We start from the raw sequence: 22,844 nt of genomic DNA, 5'->3' as shown, positions 1-22,844 counted from the left end.
GGGCAAAATTGTGAGTGAGCCCACTCCCTTGGATTAGAAGCAACCCCACACATGAATGGTTTCAGGATGCTTTACTGTTGGCATGACACAGGACTGATGGTAGCGCTCACCTTTTCTTCTCCAGACAAGCCTTTTTCCAGATGCCCCAAACAATCGGAAAGAGGCTTCATCGGAGAATATGAATTTTCCCCAGTCCTCAGCAGTCCATTCACCGTACTTTCTGCAGAAGATCAATCTGTCCCTGAAGTTTTTTTTGGAGAGAAGTGGCTTCTTTGCTGCCCTTCTTGACACCAAGCCATCTTCCAAAAGTCTTCGCCTCACTGTGCGTGCAGATGCGCTCACACCTGCCTGCTGCCATTCCTGAGCAAGCTCTGCACTGGTGGCACTCTGATCCCGCAGCTGAATCCTCTTTAGGAGATGATCCTGGCGCTTGCTGGACTTTCTTGGATGCCCTGAAGCCTTCTTAACAAGAATTGAACCTCTTTCCTTGAAGTTCTTGATGATCCTATAAATTGTTGATTGAGGTGCAATCTTAGTAGCCACAATATCCTTGCCTGTGAAGCCATTTTTATGCAACGCAATGATGGCTGGACGCGTTTCTTTGCAGGTCACCATGGTTAACAATGGAAGAACAATGATTTCAAGCATCACCCTCCTTTTAACATGTCAAGTCTGCCATTTTAACCCAATCAGCCTGACATAATGATCTCCAGCCTTGTGCTCGTCAACATTCTCACCTGAGTTAACAAGACGATTACTGAAATGATCTCAGCAGGTCCTTTAATGACTGCAATGAAATGCAGTGGAAAGTTTTTTTGGGGATTAAGTTAATTTTCATGGCAAAGAAGGACTATGCAATTCATCTGATCACTCTTCATAACATTCTGGAGTATATGCAAATTGCTATTATAAAAACTTAGGCAGCAACTTTTCCAATATTTATGTAATTCTCTAAACTTTTGGCCACGACTGTAGTGCATTGCTAGACACTTTTGCATATCCATTTTATGACAAGGTATAGGCACAATCACAATTAAATGTGGGTTATAGTGTCGAGACTCTTTCAGAAAGAATCCCTGTCATGGGATGATGAAGGTATCTGCCTCCTAAGCTTCCATAAATAATGGCGCCTGCTGCCCTTGGTGATGTTTATATTGGACTGTGTCTATCATCTTGTTGCTTTTGAAATACTGCAAGCAGCTAAACAATGCTTGTGTATCCTGCATCTCAAACTTTTTTGAGGTTTTAGCATTAAACAAAAATACCAGGCAAAATTAATGTGTGTTGGGACCTTCAGAGTTGTTTTCAATTTAATAACTTATCTTCATCAGAGAAAGAGAACACCTATCCTCCTGTGCTCTGGGCGTTTAGCACTATGATTGGCAACAGGATTTGTGCTGCAAAATAAATTTTATTAATTAAAATAAAACTCTCGTCTTGTCTCTGAGTGCTGAGATGGTACAGTTCTTTGTAAATGCCCATTTATTTCCAAGAAACGGCACCTGTTTTGGTGTCTCTCAGATATCACTTGTGCCTCACTCTTTGGGACACAAACTACTTCAGAACTTAACTTTACCTCCTCTCCTCTTTTTTCACTGGGCTCACATAACCCAAGAGGGGAGGAATGCCCACCCTGAATCACAAGCAGCCTCTCCATGAGTTACAGTGTGGCGTTGTAAGCTCTGTTTTTTCTGCATATCATAAATTACAAAAACAGCATAGCTGTTATGCTGTTTCTGTGACAGCCAAAGAAGCTGCACTCACAGTGCATGAAAAGTCTGTCACAGTGTCTTACTGCCCGGAGTCTGCAGTATCCAGCAAAGGAAGGTGGAACCAAAGTTCAGGACATTGCTAGGGAAGGTTTGGGGAACCTAGACACCTCACTTAAATTCTGAACAGAAACCGCAACAGTTGATTTTAATAGGGGAGAAGCGTGTTATCAGAATAAGCACCAGACTGAAAGTTAAGAGGGGACTGATCTGTATTTTTATTGGTAACACTTTGGGGTGCATAAGACATTTTGATAGTTTTTCTGCCAGAAAAAAAAAAAGGCTGCATGCTGTTTTTTTTAGCTGAAGGCTGTCATTTTTGCTGGAAATCTGACAGATTCCGTTATTGTGAATAGGGACCCAGCAAGCCCCAGCAGTGTATGGCTATGCCAGATATGTTAATTCTGGTAGTCTGCCAGAACATACTACCTGAATACCGTAATGCAGACGTGTACCTAGCCTTAAATATTACTGCGCTAACTGATTTGTTACGTAATGAACAAAATGTATCAGTTTCACTTTGGACAAAAATGTTTTATAATGTGTTTATTGGATAAATAATCTTTACCTCCAAATGTCTCAGTTATTGCCATGCTTTCAATACCCCCTCCTAGTAGCTTACTGAAAGAAAACAAAGATTAGTCATGACTGTACTCAATTGTAATAGGAGAAGACAAAAAAGTGAAAAACAGCCCTTAAACCCTTAATGGCCCATATATGTTTTTTCACAGGCTGTTTATTGGATTTATTCTGCAGTACCAATTTTTTTTTATAAATTACGGTACATAGTGGGTGCATGTTAGGTAACCAGGAGAAAAGGAAATAATGTTTTTCTTTACGGTTTCTTTCATCTCAATTTCTGTATACACAGCCCACAACAAGGGCCGTGTATAGAATACAGGAAGTGGAGTTCACCTTATCACCTTCTGCAAACTGCCAAATGACAGAAAGATTAAAAAGTAAGGCATCGGATAAGGGTACTTTCACACTTGCGTTATGAGGATCCGGCAGGCAGTTCTGTTGCCGATACTGCCTGCCGGATCCGGAAATCAGTATGTAAACGGATAACATTTGTAGATGCGGATCCGTCTAACAAATGCATTGAAATTCCGGATCTGTCTCTCCGTTTTTCTGGAACACTTGGTACCGAATCTGGCATTAATACATTTCAATGGGAATTAATGCCAGATCCGGCATTCCGACAAGTGTTTCAGAATTTTGGCCGAAGAAAATAACGCAGCATGCGTAAAGGGACTGAACTGAAGACATCCTGATGCATACTGAACGGAATACTTTCCATTCAGAATGCATTAAGATAAAACTGAAGCGTTTTTATTCCGGTATTGAGCCCCTGTGAACTCAATACCGGAAAAGAATAATGCTAGTGTGAAAGTACCCTAATACATTTATGCATCATTGTGAACTGGAGGGAAGCTTTAAAAGGGTATTCCCAGCTGAGAAATTTATAGTACATCATTAGGATATGCTATAAATGTACGATAGGTACAGGTCCACCTCAAAGACCCACTCATATCTCAAGAATGAGGCCCTGAAGTAAAAGGATTGCAAGCTGTGCATGCACGGCCACCCTTCCAATCACCACTATGGGATTTCTGAAAATAACCGAGCAGTGAATGAAGGGCTGCTCTCCATTTACTTTGGGGCCCCATTCTTGGGATAGGAGCTGGACCCAGAAGCGGAACCTGCACCTATCAAGCATTCATAGCATATACTATTGTAATGCCCCAAAGTGACATTACCACTTTTGCACCCCTCTACTGTCTTTATTGGTTAACCTAATGTCATCCCGTGTATTTGTTTCAGGTCCTATACATTGTGCATTCCTATGTTTTGCAACTGTTTATGTTCATGTAATATGCCTGGTTGTCATAGGTAATGGGGAGGGGATAACACCAGATAACACAAAGAAGGAATAGACCGGAGTCTAGGCCTCAAAGCTAAGGGAGAGGGATGGTGACCTCCTAGGAATCACTAGACCTGTCCCTGACTCCTGCCAGTATGAGTAGACCCTGAAGGTGGAAAAACTCATACACCAGAACCTTAGCCCTGGAGACCCTGGCAGGCCCTAGGAGTAGAGGCAGGGAATGAGACTACTGGTTCCTCCCCAGATGAAAAAAACAGCGTCTCCCTGAGGCCTAGACAACAACACCGACACAAGCGAACAACAAAATGCAAAACAAAATGCACTTAGCTTAAAGAAGAATGGAGGAGCAGGAGATCCAAAGGAACAACACACCAGCTCAACCAACTCCAGCAGGAAATATCAACCGCATGGTAAGCAGTGTGAGTCAGAACTAAATAGAGCTTCAGTAATGATCACAAGCTGCACCTGACAAGAGGTGTTGTCATTACCAAACAACACTGCAAGGAGAAAACAGAGAGTCTTTCAGATACCCTCACGAGCCGCAAGTCTCTCAGATCTTCGCACCTCTGTCATGGGACGGACTGTGACAGTACCCCCCCCCCCCCTACGGGTGACCTCCAGACACCCAGGGCCAACTTTATCAGGATGTGTCCTGTAAAAGGCCTTCACAAGGCGACTGGCATTAACGTCGGTCGCAGGAACCCACATTCTTTCCTCTGGACCGTAACCTTTCCAGTGCAGAAGATACTGAAGAGATCGATGGAGAATTCATGAGTTCACTATCCTAGCAATGTGAAATTCAAGATTACTGTCCACCAAGACAGGAGCAGGAGGTAAGGAGGACGGTTCAGCAGGTTCGACGTATCTTTTCAGTAATGATTTGTGAAAAACATTATGAATTTTTAAAGCCTGTGGAAGTTCAAGACGAAAAGCAAAAGCAGAGATCTTATATGGCCCAATAAACCTTGGCCCCAACTTCCAAGAAGGTACCTTCAACTTAATGTTTCTTGTGGACAGCCATACAGAATCACCCCCTCTCAGGTCCGGATCACTCATACGTCTCTTGTCAGCCCATTTTTTTTTCTAATTGTTTAGAATTTTCCACCAAATAGATGACAACGAAGAGGAAAATCCATCCTCTTCTGGAATACCAGAAGTCTCAGTACCAGAAAATTAGCCAAACTGCGGATGGAACCCATATGCTCCAAAAAACTGCGACTTATCAGTGGACTCCTGCCAACGGTTAATTATGGCAAACGCAGCCAACGACAAAAATGAAGACCATTTCTCCTGATTCTCTGAGACAAAACATCTCAAATAAGTCTCCAGATTCTGGTTAGTGCGCTCAGTCTGTCCGCTGGACTGAGGATGAAAAGCCAAAGAAAAGGACAATTGGACACCCAGGTGAGTACAGAACGCCTTCCAGAATCTGGAAACAAACTGAGTCCCCCTATCAGACACCACATCAGAGGGGATACCGTGTAGTTTCACGATGTTATCAACAAACACTTGTGCGAGAGTTTTAGCATTAGGTAGACCTGATAATACTATAAAGTGCGACATCTTGCTGAAGCGGTCAACAACCACCAGAATCACAGTTATCTGTCACTACCAGAGCTTTGGGACGTTCTCACAGCTCTGTTTCTCCACCCCTGTGATGATTTCACTACTAGAGCTGGGAGGAGTTCTCACTGCTCTGTTTACTTTTGGTTTCCTTCCTCCCAGCTGTTCCTCATGCGTTTGATTTCCCTCTCTTTATATCACCCCTCCTCCTATTGTAGGGCGTGGATTATAGTTCTCATTTCAGTTGTAGCTCTTGCTTTAGTATCTTCACTTGTAGCTATCAGTTCACTGGACCTGTGTTCTGCTGCAGCAAGCACTCCGGATATTGCCAGCTGTCCTTGGATCCGTCTTCTCTGCGGCTGCAACACCTTCAGCTAAGTGTACAGTCATTGTTGTGTACCTGATTATTTTCTGACTGGATCTGAGGTGGCCACAGTTCCCGCCATATACTGAGTAGGGCACCGGTGGCCGTGCCCCTTCCACTATTGTAGGGGTTACAGTGGTCATCAGTCTTAGGCACATGGGCATGCCTCGTTCCGCCATTTGGATCCGGGCATGTGCTTTAGCAGCATAGGGAGAGCTTTGAGGGTCGGACAGGGGTCACCCTTTATCCTCCCCAGTTTGGGTCCGGTCAGTAGCTCTTTTACTGTGTATACTATTGTTGCTCACATACAGCCGTGACATTATAATCCACCAAAACCGTCCTTTTTTGACATGGATCCGCTTTCTGGCCTGGTTGACCGCATGCAGGGTCTTTCTTTGGAAGTAGCGGATCTCCGTCAATCTATGACTCAGCTTCAAGCATTGGGCTCTGCTCCGGCTCATGGAGTCTGTTGCGAGCCAAAGGTCTCACTTCCGGAAACGTTCTCCGGGGGCAGTGAGAATTTTGTTCGCTTCAGAGAGGCATGCAAACTCCATTTTTGCTTGTGTCCCCACTCCTCTGGTAATCAGGAGCAGAGGGTGAGGATTGTCATCTCCCTGCTCAGGGGTAATGCTCAGACTTGGGCTTTTTCGCTGCCATCAGGGGATCCCTCCCTTCGATCCGTGGAAAGATTTTTTGTGGCCATGGGGCAGATTTATGATGACCCGGATCGTGTTGCTCTGGCCGAATCTAACTTACGTGTTTTATGCCAGAACAAACTGTCTGCGGAGCTTTATTGTTCTGAATTTCGGAGATGGGCAGCTGATTCGGGTTGGAATGATGCTGCACTCCGGAGTCAGTTCTGTCATGGTCTCTCAGAGAGATTGAAAGATGCGTTTGCTTTCCATGAGAGACCAACGTCCTTAGAGTCTGCCATGTCATTGGCGGTACGCCTTGACAGGCGTCTAAGAGAAAGAAACGAGACCTCTCTGTCCAGCCATTGTCAGTCTAGGGGCAGTGGTGCGGACTCATTCAGTGTGCAGGGGCCTCATCCTGTCTCGCTCCCCTCTGAGGAGGAGCCCATGCAGCTAGGTCGACTTGCCCCTGATAAAAGAGGATTTAGTCCTCAGAGTATGGTGTGTTTTTGTTGTGGGGGCATAGGTCATTTGGCAAATGTTTGTCCGTCTAAGAGATTCTTGAACTGTACTAAGAGCGATAATAAGAAAAAAACCTCAAAAGGTAAATCATCAAGTTCTGCTTCATCTGCTACTTTGGGCAAAGTTGATGTAGGAATTTATGCTTTTCCTCTGACCTGCAGTTCCCGTTTTCTCCTGTCTGCCAGGGTGGCGCTAGAGAGCAAAGTCATTTCTTGTGAGATTTTTGTCGATAGTGGAGCGGCCGTCAATCTTATTGACACTCAATTTGTAGCCATGCATGGTTTTCAGGTTTGCACATTAGAAAAGGATATACCTGTTTTTGCTATTGACTCTGCTCCACTCTCACAGAGATCTCTGAAGGGCATTGTTCACAATATCCGGCTAGCTGTAGGTGACACTCATGTGGAGGAGATATCTTGTTTTGTCCTTAACGGATTGCCTTCGCCTCTAGTTTTGGGGTTACCCTGGCTCACTAGACATAACCCCACTATTGATTGGCAAGGAAGGCAAATAAATGAGTGGAGTGACTTTTGTAGAGAGAATTGTCTCACAGCGACTTTTGCAGAGGTGTCTACTAAAACTGTGCCATCATTTCTCTCTGATTTCTCGGTCGTGTTTTCCGAGAGCGGTGTTCAGGAGCTACCTCCTCACCGGGAGTTTGACTGTCCCATTAACCTCATTCCCGGCGCCAAGCTGCCAAAAGCACGCCTCTACAATCTCTCACAACCGGAAAGAATCGCAATGCGAACTTATATCTCCGAGAGTCTCGAGAAGGGGCATATTCGTCCCTCAAAGTCACCTGTGGCCGCGGGTTTTTTTTTTGTTAAAAAAAAAGATGGCTCTCTGAGACCTTGCCTAGATTTTAGGGAGCTGAACCGTATCACGATTCGCGATCCCTATCCCCTTCCTCTGATCCCGGACCTCTTCAACCAAATTGTTGGGGCCAAGGTGTTTTCCAAATTGGATTTGAGAGGCGCGTACAACCTGGTCAGGGTCAGAGAGGGGGATGAATGGAAAACGGCCTTTAATACCCCTAACGGGCATTTCGAGAATCTTGTTATGCCTTTCGGCCTGATGAATGCTCCGGCCGTCTTTCAGCATTTTGTTAATAGTATTTTCTACCATTTAATGGGGAAATTTGTATTGGTGTATCTTGATGATATTTTGATTTTTTCCCCTGATGTTCAGACCCATCAGGATCATCTTTTTCAGGTTCTGCAGATTCTGGGGGAAAATAAATTGTACGCCAAGCTGGAGAAATGTCTTTTTATGGTATCGGAGATTCAATTTCTGGGTTTTCTCCTCTCTGCTTCTGGTTTTCGCATGGATCCGGAGAAGGTCCGTGCTGTACTTGAGTGGGAGCTTCCTGAGAATCAGAAGGCATTGATGCGCTTTCTGGGTTTTGCGAACTATTACAGAAAGTTCATTTTGAATTATTCCTCTGTTGTCAAACCCCTCACTGACATGACAAAAAAGGGGGCGGATTTTTCCTCTTGGTCGGAGGAGGCGCTTGCAGCCTTTTCTAAGATTAAAGAGAGTTTTGCGTCTGCTCCCGTCTTGGTGCATCCCGATGTTTCCTTACCTTTTATTGTTGAGGTGGATGCGGTTTTGTCCCAGGGCCCTTCTCCTGCCAAATGGCGACCCTGTGCCTTTTTCTCTAAAAAACTCTCCCCGGCAGAGAGAAACTATGATGTAGGAGATAGGGAGTTGTTGGCCATCAAGTTGGCTTTCGAGAAGTGGCGCCATTGGTTGGAGGGGGCCAGGCACCCTATCACCGTTTTTACCGACCATAAGAATCTGGCATACTTGGAGTTGGCCAGGCGTATGAATCCGAGACAGGCCAGATGGTCTCTGTTCTTCTCCAGATTCAATTTTGTTGTTACATTCCGACCTGGGATAAAAAATGTGAAGGCTGATGCTCTCTCTCGCTGTTTTCCGGTAGGAGGAAACTCCGAGGACCCGGGTCCCATTTTGGCGGAGGGGGTAGTTGTTTCTGCTCTATATTCCGATTTGGAGGCCGAGGTCCAGGCTGCCCAGACTGAGGCACCTGCCCGTTGTCCTTCTGGGAAGTTGTTCGTGCCTCCTGAGCTACGTCACAAACTCTTTAAGGAGCATCATGATACGGTTCTTGCTGGTCACCCCGGTAGTAGAGCCACGGTAGATCTCATTCCTCTGAGATTTTGGTGGCCGGCTCTTCGTAAGTCGGTGGAGGGTTTTGTGGCTGCTTGTGAGACGTGCGCTCGCGCTAAGGTCCCTCGTTCACGGCCTTCAGGTTCCCTTCTCCCGTTACCCATACCTTCCCGTCCTTGGACACACCTGTCCATGGACTTTATCACGGATCTTCCTCGTTCCTCGGGGAAGTCGGTGATCCTGGTGGTGGTGGACCGTTTTAGCAAGATGGCTCATTTCGTACCTTTCCCTGGTTTACCAAATGCTAAAACGTTGGCGCAAGCTTTTGTCGACCATATTGTTAAATTGCACGGCATTCCCTCTGATATTGTTTCCGATAGAGGCACGCAGTTTGTGTCCAGGTTCTGGAAGGCTTTCTGTTCTCGCCTGGGGGTTCGGCTGTCCTTCTCTTCTGCTTTTCACCCGCAGTCGAATGGTCAGACTGAGCGCCTCAATCAGAATCTGGAGACATATTTGCGCTGTTTTGTGGCAGAGAACCAGGAGGATTGGTGTTCATTTCTCCCTCTTGCTGAGTTTGCTCTGAACAACCGTCGTCAGGAATCTTCTGATAAGTCACCATTCTTTGGTGCATATGGGTTCCATCCGCAGTTTAGGACATTCTCGGGAGGGGCTCTTTCTGGTTTACCTGAGGAGGAGAGATTTTCCTCGTCTTTGTCTACCATTTGGCAAAAGATTCAGAGTAATCTTAAAAAAATGAGTGAGAGGTATAGGCGTGTGGCTGATAAGAGACGTGTGCCTGGTCCGGACCTGAATGTGGGTGATCTGGTGTGGTTGTCTACAAGAAACATTAAACTGAAGGTTCCCTCCTGGAAATTGGGTCCCAAGTTTATTGGGCCTTATAAAATCTTGTCAGTCATCAATCCTGTTGCCTTCCGTCTTGATCTTCCACGGGTTTGGAAGATACATAATGTATTTCACAGATCTCTCTTAAAACCATATGTCCAGCCAACGGTACCCTCCTCTTTGCCTCCTCCTCCGATTTTGGTTGATGGCAATCTGGAGTATGAGGTTTCCAGAATTGTGGACTCTCGCATTGTCCGCGGTTCTCTTCAGTACCTCGTTCATTGGAAGGGTTATGGTCCTGAGAGGATGTGGGTTCCGGTGTCGGACATTAAAGCCACTCGCCTCATCAGGGCATTTCATAGGGCTCATCCTGAGAAGGTGGGTCCTGGGTGTCTGGAGTCCACCCGTAGAGGGGGGGGTACTGTCACTACCAGAGCTTTGGGACGTTCTCACAGCTCTGTTTCTCCACCCCTGTGATGATTTCACTACTAGAGCTGGGAGGAGTTCTCACTGCTCTGTTTACTTTTGGTTTCCTTCCTCCCAGCTGTTCCTCATGCGTTTGATTTCCCTCTCTTTATATCACCCCTCCTCCTATTGTAGGGCGTGGATTATAGTTCTCATTTCAGTTGTAGCTCTTGCTTTAGTATCTTCACTTGTAGCTATCAGTTCACTGGACCTGTGTTCTGCTGCAGCAAGCACTCCGGATATTGCCAGCTGTCCTTGGATCCGTCTTCTCTGTGGCTGCAACACCTTCAGCTAAGTGTACAGTCATTGTTGTGTACCTGATTATTTTCTGACTGGATCTGAGGTGGCCACGGTTCCCTCCATATACTGAGTAGGGCACCGGTGGCCGTGCCCCTTCCACTATTGTAGGGGTTACAGTGGTCATCAGTCTTAGGCACGTGGGCATGCCTCGTTCCGCCATTTGGATCCGGGCATGTGCTTTAGCAGCATAGGGAGAGCTTTGAGGGTCGGACAGGGGTCACCCTTTATCCTCCCTAGTTTGGGTCCGGTCAGTAGCTCTTTTACTGTGTATACTATTGTTGCTCACATACAGCCGTGACATTATCCCTGAGGAATTAGGCACATTTTGATAAAGTCCATGGACAAATGAGTCCACGGTCGGGACGGGATAGACAAGGGAAGTAGAGATCCTGAAGGCAGAGTATGTGTAACCTTGGCACGCACACAAGTCTCACAAGCTGACAAGTAGCCCTTGGGGTTACACTCTCAGGCAGGGCGGCGGTGACAGATTCTCCTGCAGACCACAGGGTTAAAGTCCAAACGTTGCTTTATTTATAACACTCCGGCAATACAGGAACCCCAATTATAATTCACTGGGTAAGGTGAAGGTCCAGCACCACAAAACATAAACCGAACCAAAATAAAACACCTGCCCGTCTGGGCTCTGGCTAATACAGTGAAGATCCTAGCTCACCTATTAAACACAGGTCACACAGAGAATTCGGCTTCTCTAGCCAGTGGGGCAGCCAACTTCCCACACTTTTTCCAGGCATTATTGTCACGGTGGGGTGTGGGGAAAACCCCCCACCATACAATGTCAGTGGCTGCTACACCGGATAGCAGGGAACAGGTCACCTCCTAACGTGACCCTGAAATCTCCCTAGACTCCTAGTGTATGAGCCGCCTCTGAAGGTAAGGGGGCTCATGCTCACCAACCTAGAACCCTAGGTATCCCTGCTATGCCCTAAGCCTAAAGACAGGGCAGAGACCACCCATTCATCCTACACCACGGATGAATGGTGTCTCCAAAAGCCCAGCAGCTGGCCACCAACTAGACAGGGTTCACAGCCAAACGGCAGGTGAGTAACAAAAGGCAACAGACAACATAGGTTACCAGAACTTACCTGCCGCCGACGAGAAGGACCTGGAACGCACTGTCTAGATGTTTGCTTAAACCCCTCCAGGAAAGCAACCCCCTTCCGGAGGAGACACACCTCAACAGAAACCTCCAAATATGGCCCACACCATAACAACATACACCAGGTGGGGAAGGGAAAACAGAAGCAAGCAGGAGGGGACACACAGACAGAGCAAGGGAAACAATATAACAAATAAGGGTGGCTCACACAGACTAAAACATTCAGCCAGGGAGCAAAGCTCCTACACAGACTGACAAGCAAGATCAAAACTGACCTCAGGCTCCACCACACCAACATATAAGGAGGCTTGAGGTCACACCCACCACACCTAACAAACACATCTTAACCCCGTGCACACCAAACAGGGAAAGTGCACACATACCAACACACGTTGCCAGAGGCAACCGCATGCGTTGACAGCGAGCCGCCTGGCACCAAGCTCAGGCTGCTACACTGCCAACAACACAACAGGGAAACCAGACACGCAAGCATAAACAAACCATGTTGCCAGCGGCAACCGCATGTGAGGCTACCACGAAACAGCCCTCACATGCGGTAGGCAACCAAACCTGGCCGCTGGCAACTGCATGCGGCGCAACGAGTCACCACCATAACCATAGTCGTGACAATTACTCTCCCCAGACTGACAGCCTGGACTGTGCTTTATTTCCCCTTGACGATACCAGCTGGCTTCAGCTGGGGATCCCTCAGGCTAGGGGAAAACCTGTCCCGGAATGGGGTGGACTGGGGAGGTCCCTCTACCAATCCCACCTTCTCCCAGTCCAATAAAATCCAGCCCATAAACTTAACAAAACCGTCTCAGCAACCTACACATTGCTGAGACCATTTTAATCTTCTGGATTTTATTTACCTCACCCAGTTGAGGAAGCTGGGTGGGATATACACCCCCTCAAGGACTTTACCATACACCTTTCTGTTCACCTTACCACATATCCACCCCCCTTTCCCTCTTCTCCCTGCGTTTTTCTCCCTGTTTTGTTTCATCCAAGTTAAAGGAGCGTGATCTGTTACCAACTGAAATTTCCTACCCAGCAGGTAATATTTAAGTGACTCCAGAGCCCATTTAATGTCTAGACACTCTCGTTCCACTATGGCATCATTTTTTTCTGCTGGGGTCAACTTCCTACTTAGGTACATCACTGGGTGCTCCTCCCCATTTATCACTTGTGATAGGACCGCTCCCAAGCCTGTCTCAGATGCATCAGTCTGGACCAGAAACTCTTTTCTGAAATCCAGGGAAATGAGCACTGGCTGTTGACAGAGAGTGGACTTTAGGCTTTGAAAGGCATTTTCTGCCTCTGGGGTCCACTTCACCATTACTGACTTAGGGCCTTTCGTTAAGTCAGTCAATGGTGCTGCCATCGAGGCAAAATTCGGTACGAACTGGCGGTAGTACCCTGTTATGCCAAGGAAGGTTCTGACTTGTTTCTTCGTTAAGGGCCTAGGCATGTCTTGTATCGCCTCTACTTTATTGATCTGGGGTTTAACCAGCCCTTTACCAATAATGTAGCCCAGATATTTTGCTTCCTCTAGACCCACTGCACACTTTTCAGGGTTTATGGTTAGGCCAGCATCACTAATGGAGTCTATAAGGGCCTGTACCTTCCAGAGGTGACTTCTCCAAACAGATGAAAAAATGACCACATCATCAATGTAAGCGGCAGCATAGTCACGATGTGGCTTAAAGATTAGGTCCATCAACCTCTGAAATGTAGCAGGGGCTCCATGTAACCCAAACGGCATCACTGTGTACTGGAACAGCCCCTCTGGAGTGGAGAATGCCGTCTTTTCCTTTGCATCATCTGATAATGGTATCTGCCAATACCCTTTTGTAAGGTCAAGGGTCGTGATGTACCTTGCTTTCCCAAGCCTCTCAATTAGTTCATCTACTCTGGGCATGGGGTACGCATCGAATTTTGACACCTCATTTAGCTTCCGGAAATCCTTACCAAATCTCCAAGTCCCATTAGGCTTCGGGATTAAGACAATAGGGCTTGACCACTCACTGGTAGATTCCTCAATGACCCCTAACTCAAGCATGCGCCTGACCTCAGAGGATACCGCTTTTCTGCGTGCTTCTGGTATCCTGTAGGGCTTTAGATTCACCTTACTGTGGGGCTCAGTTCTCACAGAATGTTTTATCAGGTGGGTACGGCCTGGTAGGTCAGAAAACCTTCCTATATTTTTCTGTAGAAACTCCTTTACTTCTTGTTTCTGGGGTACTGACAATGCCTCACTAATTTTTACCTAAGGAATTGGTGGTGACACCTCCTTACTCATGGTCTGTGCGGCCACCAATGACTCCCGATCTTTCCATGGCTTGATCAGATTTACGTGGTAAATCTGGTAGGGTCTTCTCCTTCCTGGTTGGTGCACCTTATAGTTCACCTCGCCCACTTTTTCCACAACCTCGTAGGGACCCTGCCACTTTGCCAGAAACTTACTTTCTACAGTGGGAACTAGAATCAGGACCCTGTCCCCGGGATTAAAGTCCCTTACCTTGGCAGACCTGTTATAAATTCTGCTTTGAGCCTCCTGAGCTCTTTGCAGATGTTCTTTAACAATGGGCCTCATTGTCGCTATCCTGTCTTGCATATCAGCCACATGTTCAATGACGCTCTTATAGGGAGTAGCCTCAGCCTCCCAGGTTTCTTTAGCTAAATCGAGTAAACCCCTTGGGTGACAGCCATATAGTAACTCAAATGGTGAGAACCCTGTAGAAGCCTGAGGCACCTCCCTAACAGAGAACATAAGGTATGGAAGGAGGCAGTCCCAGTCCCGACCATCCTTTTCTACCACTTTTTTTAACATCTGCTTCAGCGTCTTGTTAAACCTCTCGACCAACCCATCTGTCTGTGGGTGGTACACCGAGGTACGTATCTGGGTGATTTTGAACAACTTGCATAACTCTTTAATGACCTTCGACATTAGATACCCTGGTCCGTGAGAATTTCTTTAGGGATCCCCGTGCGGGAGAACATGAAAAATAATTCCCGGGCAATATTTTTGGACGCCATGTTTCGCAAGGGTACCAAGGGACTCCGGAAATGTGAGGTCGGGGCACTTATCTGGCAGGTTGGGCAGGACTCGCAGTATATTTCCACTTCCTTGTATACTCCAGGCCAGAAAAATCTTTGTAGTACCCTCTCCTGTATTTTGCTAACACCCAAATGACCCCCAAGTACGTGGTTATGTGCGAGATCTAGTACCATACGTCTATAGGGTTTTGGCACCAGAAGCTACTCCACAATTTCATTGTTGCATTTATTAACTCGATGCAGCAGGTTTCCATTAATGGCAAAATGCGGAAATTTCTGGTCAGCTTCTGGTACCTGTGGTACACCATCTATCACAGTAACATTTCCGTGAGCACTCATGAGAGGGGGGTCCCTCAACTGCTCTGTACCAAAGTTACCCCGAGACACCCCTAAGTCCAACACATTTTCCCAGTTGGGGAAGCTTCATCTTCACCAGATAACACCTGCAATGGAAAAGTGTCATTATCAGGTACGTCACATAACCCGACATTTTCATCATACATTTCAGTTACCATGTTGACCTCTTTATTTTGCACCTTATCGGCACCATTGTTTTCAATGGTCTCTTCCTTTAAACCATTGGATTCAATGGGCCCCTCATAGCAATGATTATTTAAAGGAGAAGGCACAGATTCTGCAGGAATGCTTCTCTTCTCCCACAACTTCCAAAACAAGGAGAAGTCCCGGCCCAATATCATATCATGCATAAGTCTTTTTCCGACCCCGACTTCATAGGATACAGTCCCAGCCGGTGTCTCCAGCTTAACGCAAGCCACCGGGTATGATTTTGAATCCTCATGGATGCACAGCACATTTACTCTTTTGTCCGGCACATAATTCCCAGCCACGAAGCTGGCATGCACTAAGGTGACCAGATTACCGAAGTCCAACAGAGCCCTGACAGAGCAGTCATTTATCACTAGGGTACACATCTGCGGCTCAGTCTCTAGTCCTGGGGAGGCCGCACACACTGGCACCGCATACAACGACTGTCTCCGGCTCCCGGCACACTCCATGGGCTCTGAGGTCAGAGGGCAATAGGCAGCAATGTGTCCCCACTCACAGCACCTCCAGCACTGGGGCGCCCCAGGTCTTCTAGGTGAGAAGACCTCTCCGGGTCCGGGCTGCCCGGGAGACTCAGCCTTATGCCTACGCCCAACCTCTACAACCTTATTCCCTTTGCACCCTTCCACACACCCCGAACAGCCAAAACTCTCTTACTCACAGATGACACAGGTCGGGCACTCCGGGGAGGTGTTGGTGCGGTAGGGACATCACGGAGGTAGTCCTCAGTCGCCAGGAAACTTTCCACCATGTTTACGAGCTGATCCGCAGTTTTGCGGTCACCATGTCCGACCCACCATTGCAGTTCCGCCGGGAGGGCTCTGAAGTAGTGATCTACCACTACTTTCTCCACAATCTGGTCCGGTGTATTAGACTCAGGTTCCAGCCACTTCTGCGCAAGATGGAGGAGGTCAAACATCTGAGATCGGGCAGCCTTGTCCATGGTGTAGCTCCACGTGTGGACCCTCCGGGCACGAACCGCCGGTGTAACGCCCAAACGAGCCAGGACCTCCATTTTTTATTTGACATAGTCCCGGACATCCTGCTCCCTGAGGTCATAGTAGGCCTTTTGTGGTTCGGCGGACAAAAAGGGCGCAAGGACCTCTGCCCACTCTGCTATTGGCAGCCTCTTTCCGCCACCCTCTCAAATACGGTCAGGTGGGCCTCGATATCATCAAGTGTCAGTTTTTGCAAGGCCCGCTGCACAGCCCTCCTCACATTCAAAAGTCTCTGGGGGGCTTACTTCCACTTGTGGGGCTGGAGTTACAGCAGTCTCTCTTATTGCAGCAATATGCTCCATCACCAAACGATTTGTTTCCTGTTGCCGAGCCTGGGCCTCTGTCTGAGCCTGCTGTTTGGCATATAAGGCCTCTTCTGTTGCTGTGCCATGGCCTGCTGTTGGACACTTAAGGCTTCTTCGTGTCTCTTTTTATCCTCTGCACGCAACCTCTGCTGTTGCTCCATGGCCTGTTGTTGCCTTAGGTTAGCCTGCACCAGCTGCTTCATCATTTCCTCCATGGCACTTGATGCACTTTGCATTGTAGTTGCAGCTTTTACACAGGACATTAAATCATCAACTGTCACGCCGTTGCCCTTAGCAACCTGCTATTGCCTTCTTCAGCAGGGACGCTTGCCTGCATCCCCACCAATTGTAAGGGGTTACACTCTCAGGTAGGGCGGCGATGACAGATTCTCTTGCAGACCACAGGGTTAAAGTCCAAATGTTGCGTTATTTATCACACTCCGGCAATACAGGCAACCCCAGTTATAATTCACTGGGTAAGGTGAAGGTCCAGCACCACAAAGCATAAACCAAACCAAAATAAACACCTGCCCGTCTGTGCTCTGGCTAATACAGTGAAGTTCCTAACTCAACTATTGAACACAGTTCCCACAGAGAATTCAGCTTCTCTAGTCAGCAGGGCAGCCAGCTTCCCAGACTTTCTCCAGGCATCACTCTCCCACACTGACAGCCTGGACTGTGCTTTATTTCCCCTTGATGATCCCAGCTGGCTTTAGCTGGGGATCCCTCAGGCTAGGGGAAAACCTGCCCTGGAATGGGGTGGACTGGAGAGGTCTCTCTTCCAATCCTACATTCTACTAGTCCAATAAAATCCAGCTCATAAACTTAACAACACTGTCTCAGCAACCTACACATTGCTGAGACCATTTTAACCTTCTGGATTTTATTTACCTTACCCAGTTGAGGAACCTGGTTGAATATACACCCCTTCCAGGACTTTGCCATACACTTTTCTGTTCACCTTACCACACTACTCTTTTGGGTTCAGAAAGATTATACAACCGAGACTTGGGCAATCTAGCTCCGGGAATAAGGTTGACGGGGCAATCATACTCCCAAAGTGGAGGTAACTCCTGGTCTCCACTTTCAGAAAAATCTGAAATAAAAGAAGGTACTATTTTAGTGGTTACAACAGAAAGCGACGTGCTAAGACAGTTGTCTATGCAAAAATCACTCCAATCAAGAATCTATTTCGCTTGCCAATCGATGGTAGTGTTATGTTTGGATAACCACGGTAAACCTAGCACCAGAGGAGCAGGCAGACCCTCCAGCACAAGACATGAAATGGATTCTTGATGAGAATCTCCCACCTTTAGGAGAATGTCCAGCACCATTTGTGACAAATAATTTTGTGAGAGTGGAGAGGAATCAATCGCAAACACCAAAATATTTTTGTCTAATGCGCTTGTTGTCAAACCATGCATACGGATGGCCATCCACTAGGTTTACCCCTGCCCCACTGTCAATAAATACTTAAATTCCCACAGTTTTGGAGTCTAGCGCCACCTTGGCAGGCAGGAGAAATCGGGTACTATTGGTAAATGACAAAAGTACATTCTCAGATTCCCCACCCACACCACCAAGAGTGAGAAGAGGACTAAACACAGTTTTTTTTTTTCCTATTTCACCTTGACGTTTAACATAAGGACATACATTAACAAAATTTCCCCCTTTACCACAAAAAAGCAGAGCCTTTTCTTAACCCAAACGTTTTTATTACCAGGTCCAGGAGTGACTTCCCCCAACTGCATTGGCTCATCATCAGACATGAGTTCAAGTGCCTCCCTATCCAAAATGTCGGAAAAGGCCGCCTCACCATACGATAGTGCGTCCCGAGCGAGAGGAACCTTAGATCTCTCCCTCAGGGGTCTATCAATAGACATGGCTGCTTCCGATGACTCTGGATATTCGTGAAATGCCAATGCGTCCTTTAGGCTCTCGGATAACCCTTGACAGAATTGACTACGGAGGGCTGGATCATTCCACTCAGTATTAGTTGCCCATCTTCTAAATTCAGAGAAATAGAACTCAGCAGAATGCTTTCCCTGCCGTAAACCACGCAATTTAGTCTCGGCCAGGGAGACCTGATCTGGGTCATCGTAGATAAGTCCCAGAGCTCCGAAAAATTCATCTACCAACCGGAGAGATTGTGATCCGGTCGGCAAAAAAAAAAGCCCAAGACTGAGCGTCACCTTTCAGTAACGAAATAATAATCCCCACTCTTTGACTCTCGTCCCCAGAAGAGTTAGGACATAGTCTAAAATATAGTTTGCATGACTCACTGAACCGAACAAATTTGTCACTTCCCCCAGAATCGACCAGTGCAGAAACAGTCCATCGCTGCACTGACACAAATAAAATTACTTTTTTTGGCGGTTTATAATGTCATGGGTAATGGGGAGGGGATAACACCAGATAACACACAGAAGGAATAGACCGGAGTCTAGGCCTCAAAGCTAAGGGAGAGGGATGGTGACTTCCTAGGAATTACTAGACCTCTCCCTGACTCCTGCCAGTATGAGTAGACCCTGAAGGTGGAAAAACTCATACACTTGCCCTGGAGACCCTGGAAGGCCCTAGGAGAGGTGGCAGGGAATGAGTCTACTGGTTCCTCCCCAGATGAAGGAACCAGCATCTCCCTGAGGCCTAGACAACAACACAAACAAGCGAACAAAATGAAAAACAAAATGCACTTAGCTTAAAGAAGAATGGAGGAGCAGGAGATCCAAAGGAACAACACACCAGCTCAACCAACTCCAGCAGGAAATATCAACCGCATGGTAAGCAGTGTGAGTCAGAACTCAATAGAGCCTCAGCAATGACCACAAGCTGCACCTGACAAGAGGTGTAGTCATTACCAAACAACAACACTGCAAGGAGAAAACAGAGAGACTCTCAGATACCCTCACGTGCCGCCAGTCTCTCAGATGTCTCACCTCTGTCAAGGGAGGGACCGTGACACTGGTTCACCAGTAGGTGGCAGCAAATATGGCAGAGCTACAGTTATATATAGAATGGAGCTTTTCCATTCTATTCTAGCACCCCTCTGTGGAGAAGTGAGGGGGTCTCAATAACTGCAGGAAGGGTGGGTCTTAGTTATAAGTCAGTCTAGTGCACCCCCAGCTAGGGGAAGGGTGTGCAGGAGCCAAGCAAAGCAAGCCAGCTAGAGCACCTTCAGCTCTGCTAGATATAGATGCCAAAGCTTGAAGCCTCGCTAGCCAGGAGGAGTTTTCCCTGGCCAAATCTAGAGACAGACCAGACTACTAAAGAGTGAAGTACAGCATAAAGAAGAAGCTGAGTTCTATAGCCAGCCTGTCAGTACAGCAGAGCCAGAGAGAAACAGATGTAGGAGTGACGAGTTTGCCTGCCAGAGTTTCATGCTAAAGCCTGCTGGGACCAAGACAAAGTCTGTAAACCGTTTTGTAGAATGTTTATTGAAAGTAAAGCTGATGTTCAACTTCATCACAAGGTCTGAACCCAATTTATTTCTTCTATCCCCCTATTTGTTTGCTTCGGAGACAACGCCTGGGGTCCAGCGTATCCAGGTAGGAGCACCGTGACACTCACACAAACTTAAAGGGACATTGTAGGCTACCCTATACCACTCAGCCATTCCTACACCTGGGTACCACCGCAATCATCTTAGAGGGCCCCGGTCGGACATTGCACTATGCGATAAATGCCCACATGTGCGATAAATGCCCCACATAAGGCAAATCCTTTAGGCTATGTTTTGGGTCAGTGACAGCATTGTGTCAGAGTGTTATCCAATACATTACAGAACTTTAAGGGTTACATAGCTTCAAAAACCAATATAATGCAATGCGACCCCATCAGTGCTAGGAGGTCAGGGCGGGAGTTACTGCATACTCACACTGTGAGTCCGATGCTTGGAACTCGCTCGTCTGAAAAGGGTCTAATACAGTTTTAAAGCAAAACCCAGGACTGAACTAAAAAAATTTAATATCTGTCCTTAAAGAGGATGTCCACGACAAAAAAAACAAACAAACAAACAGCTTTCATCCAAAAACAGTGCAACATCTGTCCACAAGATTACATGTGTGGTATTACAGCTCAGCCCCATTTACTACAATGGAGCTGAGCTGCAATACCAGACACAAGCCGTTGACAGGTATGGGCTGTTTTTGGATGAAAGCAGACATATTTTTCTAATCTTGAACAACCTCTTTAATACTTTTCCTTCTTCTATAATCCAGTCCTGATTTTTGCTTCGCTAAATCCTGCACTTATAGCAGCACCTTTACCCACAGTGTTTCTCAGTGAACAAAATTTTCTGCACATTTCTGAAACAGTGACATAAAATTTTTCCAGGAAATATAAGGGTTACTTTTCTCCCCATGCCTTTTATTTTTTACTGGCAGACGGATTAGAGGCAGGGTGTATCCAAGTGAGGAGTGTTACACCCCTATTAGACTGCACGATAATTGGGCACATTATCGGGAATATGTAATCAAGCAGGGAACATGTAATCTGCTGATGAACAAGCAAATGCTCATTTATCATCTGCTGCACATCTTTCATCAGGATGACAGATACCTGATTATCAGCAGCACATCTCACTGTGTAACCAAGGATGCGCTGCAGATAATAATAGAATGGAATGAGGCCTTCATTTTGTCCTGGCCTGTGTAATCATGCCGTTGCAAACAAGCACCGAAGCATGTGTTATCATCCATCAGTACTCATGTGAAGATTTTGTTGTAGAAATTTCTGGGACTTAGAAAAAATCTGTTCCATGTGCTTGCTGCAAAAAACAAACAAAAAAAACAACAACATTTAGATGAATAGAAAAAAAAATTCAGTCACAAAATGTCTGCATCATGCTTATTGTTCTTTGTCTCCTACTACAGAGCACTGGAGGGAGCTTTCTGCAACCAGTTGTCTTTAAGGGCCATTTACATGAATAGATAATGAGGCGAATGGTTACCTTTTCGTATGTTCATACCTGATAACTGCCCAGTGTAAAGGTGACCAGCAATCGAATGAAAAACACATCTTTTATGCAGGCCCAAAAATGTTCCTTTGTCATCAGCACATCGCAGATTCTAAGGGGAATATGCACAGACTGCTGCAATGTTTATACAGTATGGATTGGTATTCAGTGCAGTAGACACCAGGGAAAAGGAAGATTATATATTTTTTTTTAAAACATGAAATTGAAAACCACCCAATTGTTCATGACTTCAAAACTAAATAAAAAAAACAGGCCCAAAAGGGTCACTTATTAATTACTCAAGTTCCTGGCTTCCAGTTGATATATGAAACACCATCTTCCTCTTCATACTGTATTCAAAGGCAGTAAGAAAACCAGGCTCCTATGGAATATATACAAAGAGCTTTAAGGCAAGTAACTTGTTAAGATTGATGCTGTATTTTTTATTTGTAAACCACTTCCAGACCGGGCCATTTACCCCCTTCCTGACCAGGTCTAATTTTGCAAATCTGACATGTGTCACTTTATGTGGTAATAGCTTTGGAACACTTTTATTTATCCAAGCCATTCTGAGATTGTTTTCTTGTGACACATTGTACTTCATTTGAGTCAATATATTTCACCTTTATTTTTGAAAAAAATCCCAAATTTGCCAAAGTGTTTGAAAAATGCAAATCTTTCTCAATTTCACTGCTTTTAAAACAGAAAGTGATACCTCATAAAATATTTATTGCTTAACATTCCCCATATCTCCACTTTATGTTGACATCATTTTGTAATTGTAATTTTATTTTTTAGGACGTTAGAAGGCTTAGAATTTTAGAAGCAATTCTTAAAATTTTTAAGAAAATTTCCAAAACCCACTTTTTAAGGACCAGTTCAGGTCTGAAGTCACTTTGTGGGGCTTACATAGTGGAAACCCCCCATAAATGACCCCATAGCAGAAACTACACCTCTCAAGTTACTCACAACTGATTTTGCTAACTTTGTTAACCCTTTAGGTGTTCCACAAGAATTAAAGGAAAATGGAGATGAAATTTCCAAATTTCACTTTTTTGTCAGATTTTCAATTTTAATTCATTTTATTCTTTAACACATCGAGGGTTAACAGCCAAACAAAACTCAATATTTATTACCCTGATTCTGCAGTTTACAGAAACACCCCACATGGGTTCGTAAACTGATGTAAGGGCGCACGGCATTCTCATGTTATATACTAACCTTTTATGTGGTACAGTGTCAAATGCTTTGGAGAAGTCCAGATATACGACATCCATTGATTCGCCGCTGTCTAGTCTAGAACTTACCTCCTCATAGAAACTGATTAAATTAGTTTGGCATGACCGATCCCTCACGAAGCCATGCTGATATGG

The 22,844-nt window shown here is 46.0% G+C and overlaps 1 protein-coding gene across 1 annotated transcript in view; it reads right to left on the bottom strand.

Moving 5' to 3' along the window:
* Window positions 1-22,844, bottom strand: part of DMC1 (DNA meiotic recombinase 1) — a 301,837-nt gene that overhangs the window by 240,308 nt on the left and 38,685 nt on the right. Inside the window, exons 4-5 of the mRNA XM_040408781.1 lie at window positions 21,771-21,853; window positions 2,338-2,390 (exon numbers count right to left, since the gene is read on the bottom strand). Of these exons, the coding sequence (XP_040264715.1) occupies window positions 2,338-2,390; window positions 21,771-21,853 (136 nt within the window). The remainder of the gene's footprint in view (window positions 1-2,337; window positions 2,391-21,770; window positions 21,854-22,844) is intronic.

Source organism: Bufo bufo, chromosome 9 (assembly GCF_905171765.1).
Source record: "Bufo bufo chromosome 9, aBufBuf1.1, whole genome shotgun sequence".
Taxonomy (NCBI): Eukaryota; Metazoa; Chordata; class Amphibia; order Anura; family Bufonidae; genus Bufo; species Bufo bufo.
Note: the sequence above shows the minus strand (reverse complement) of the source record. Positions and strands in the feature narration are given on the sequence as shown.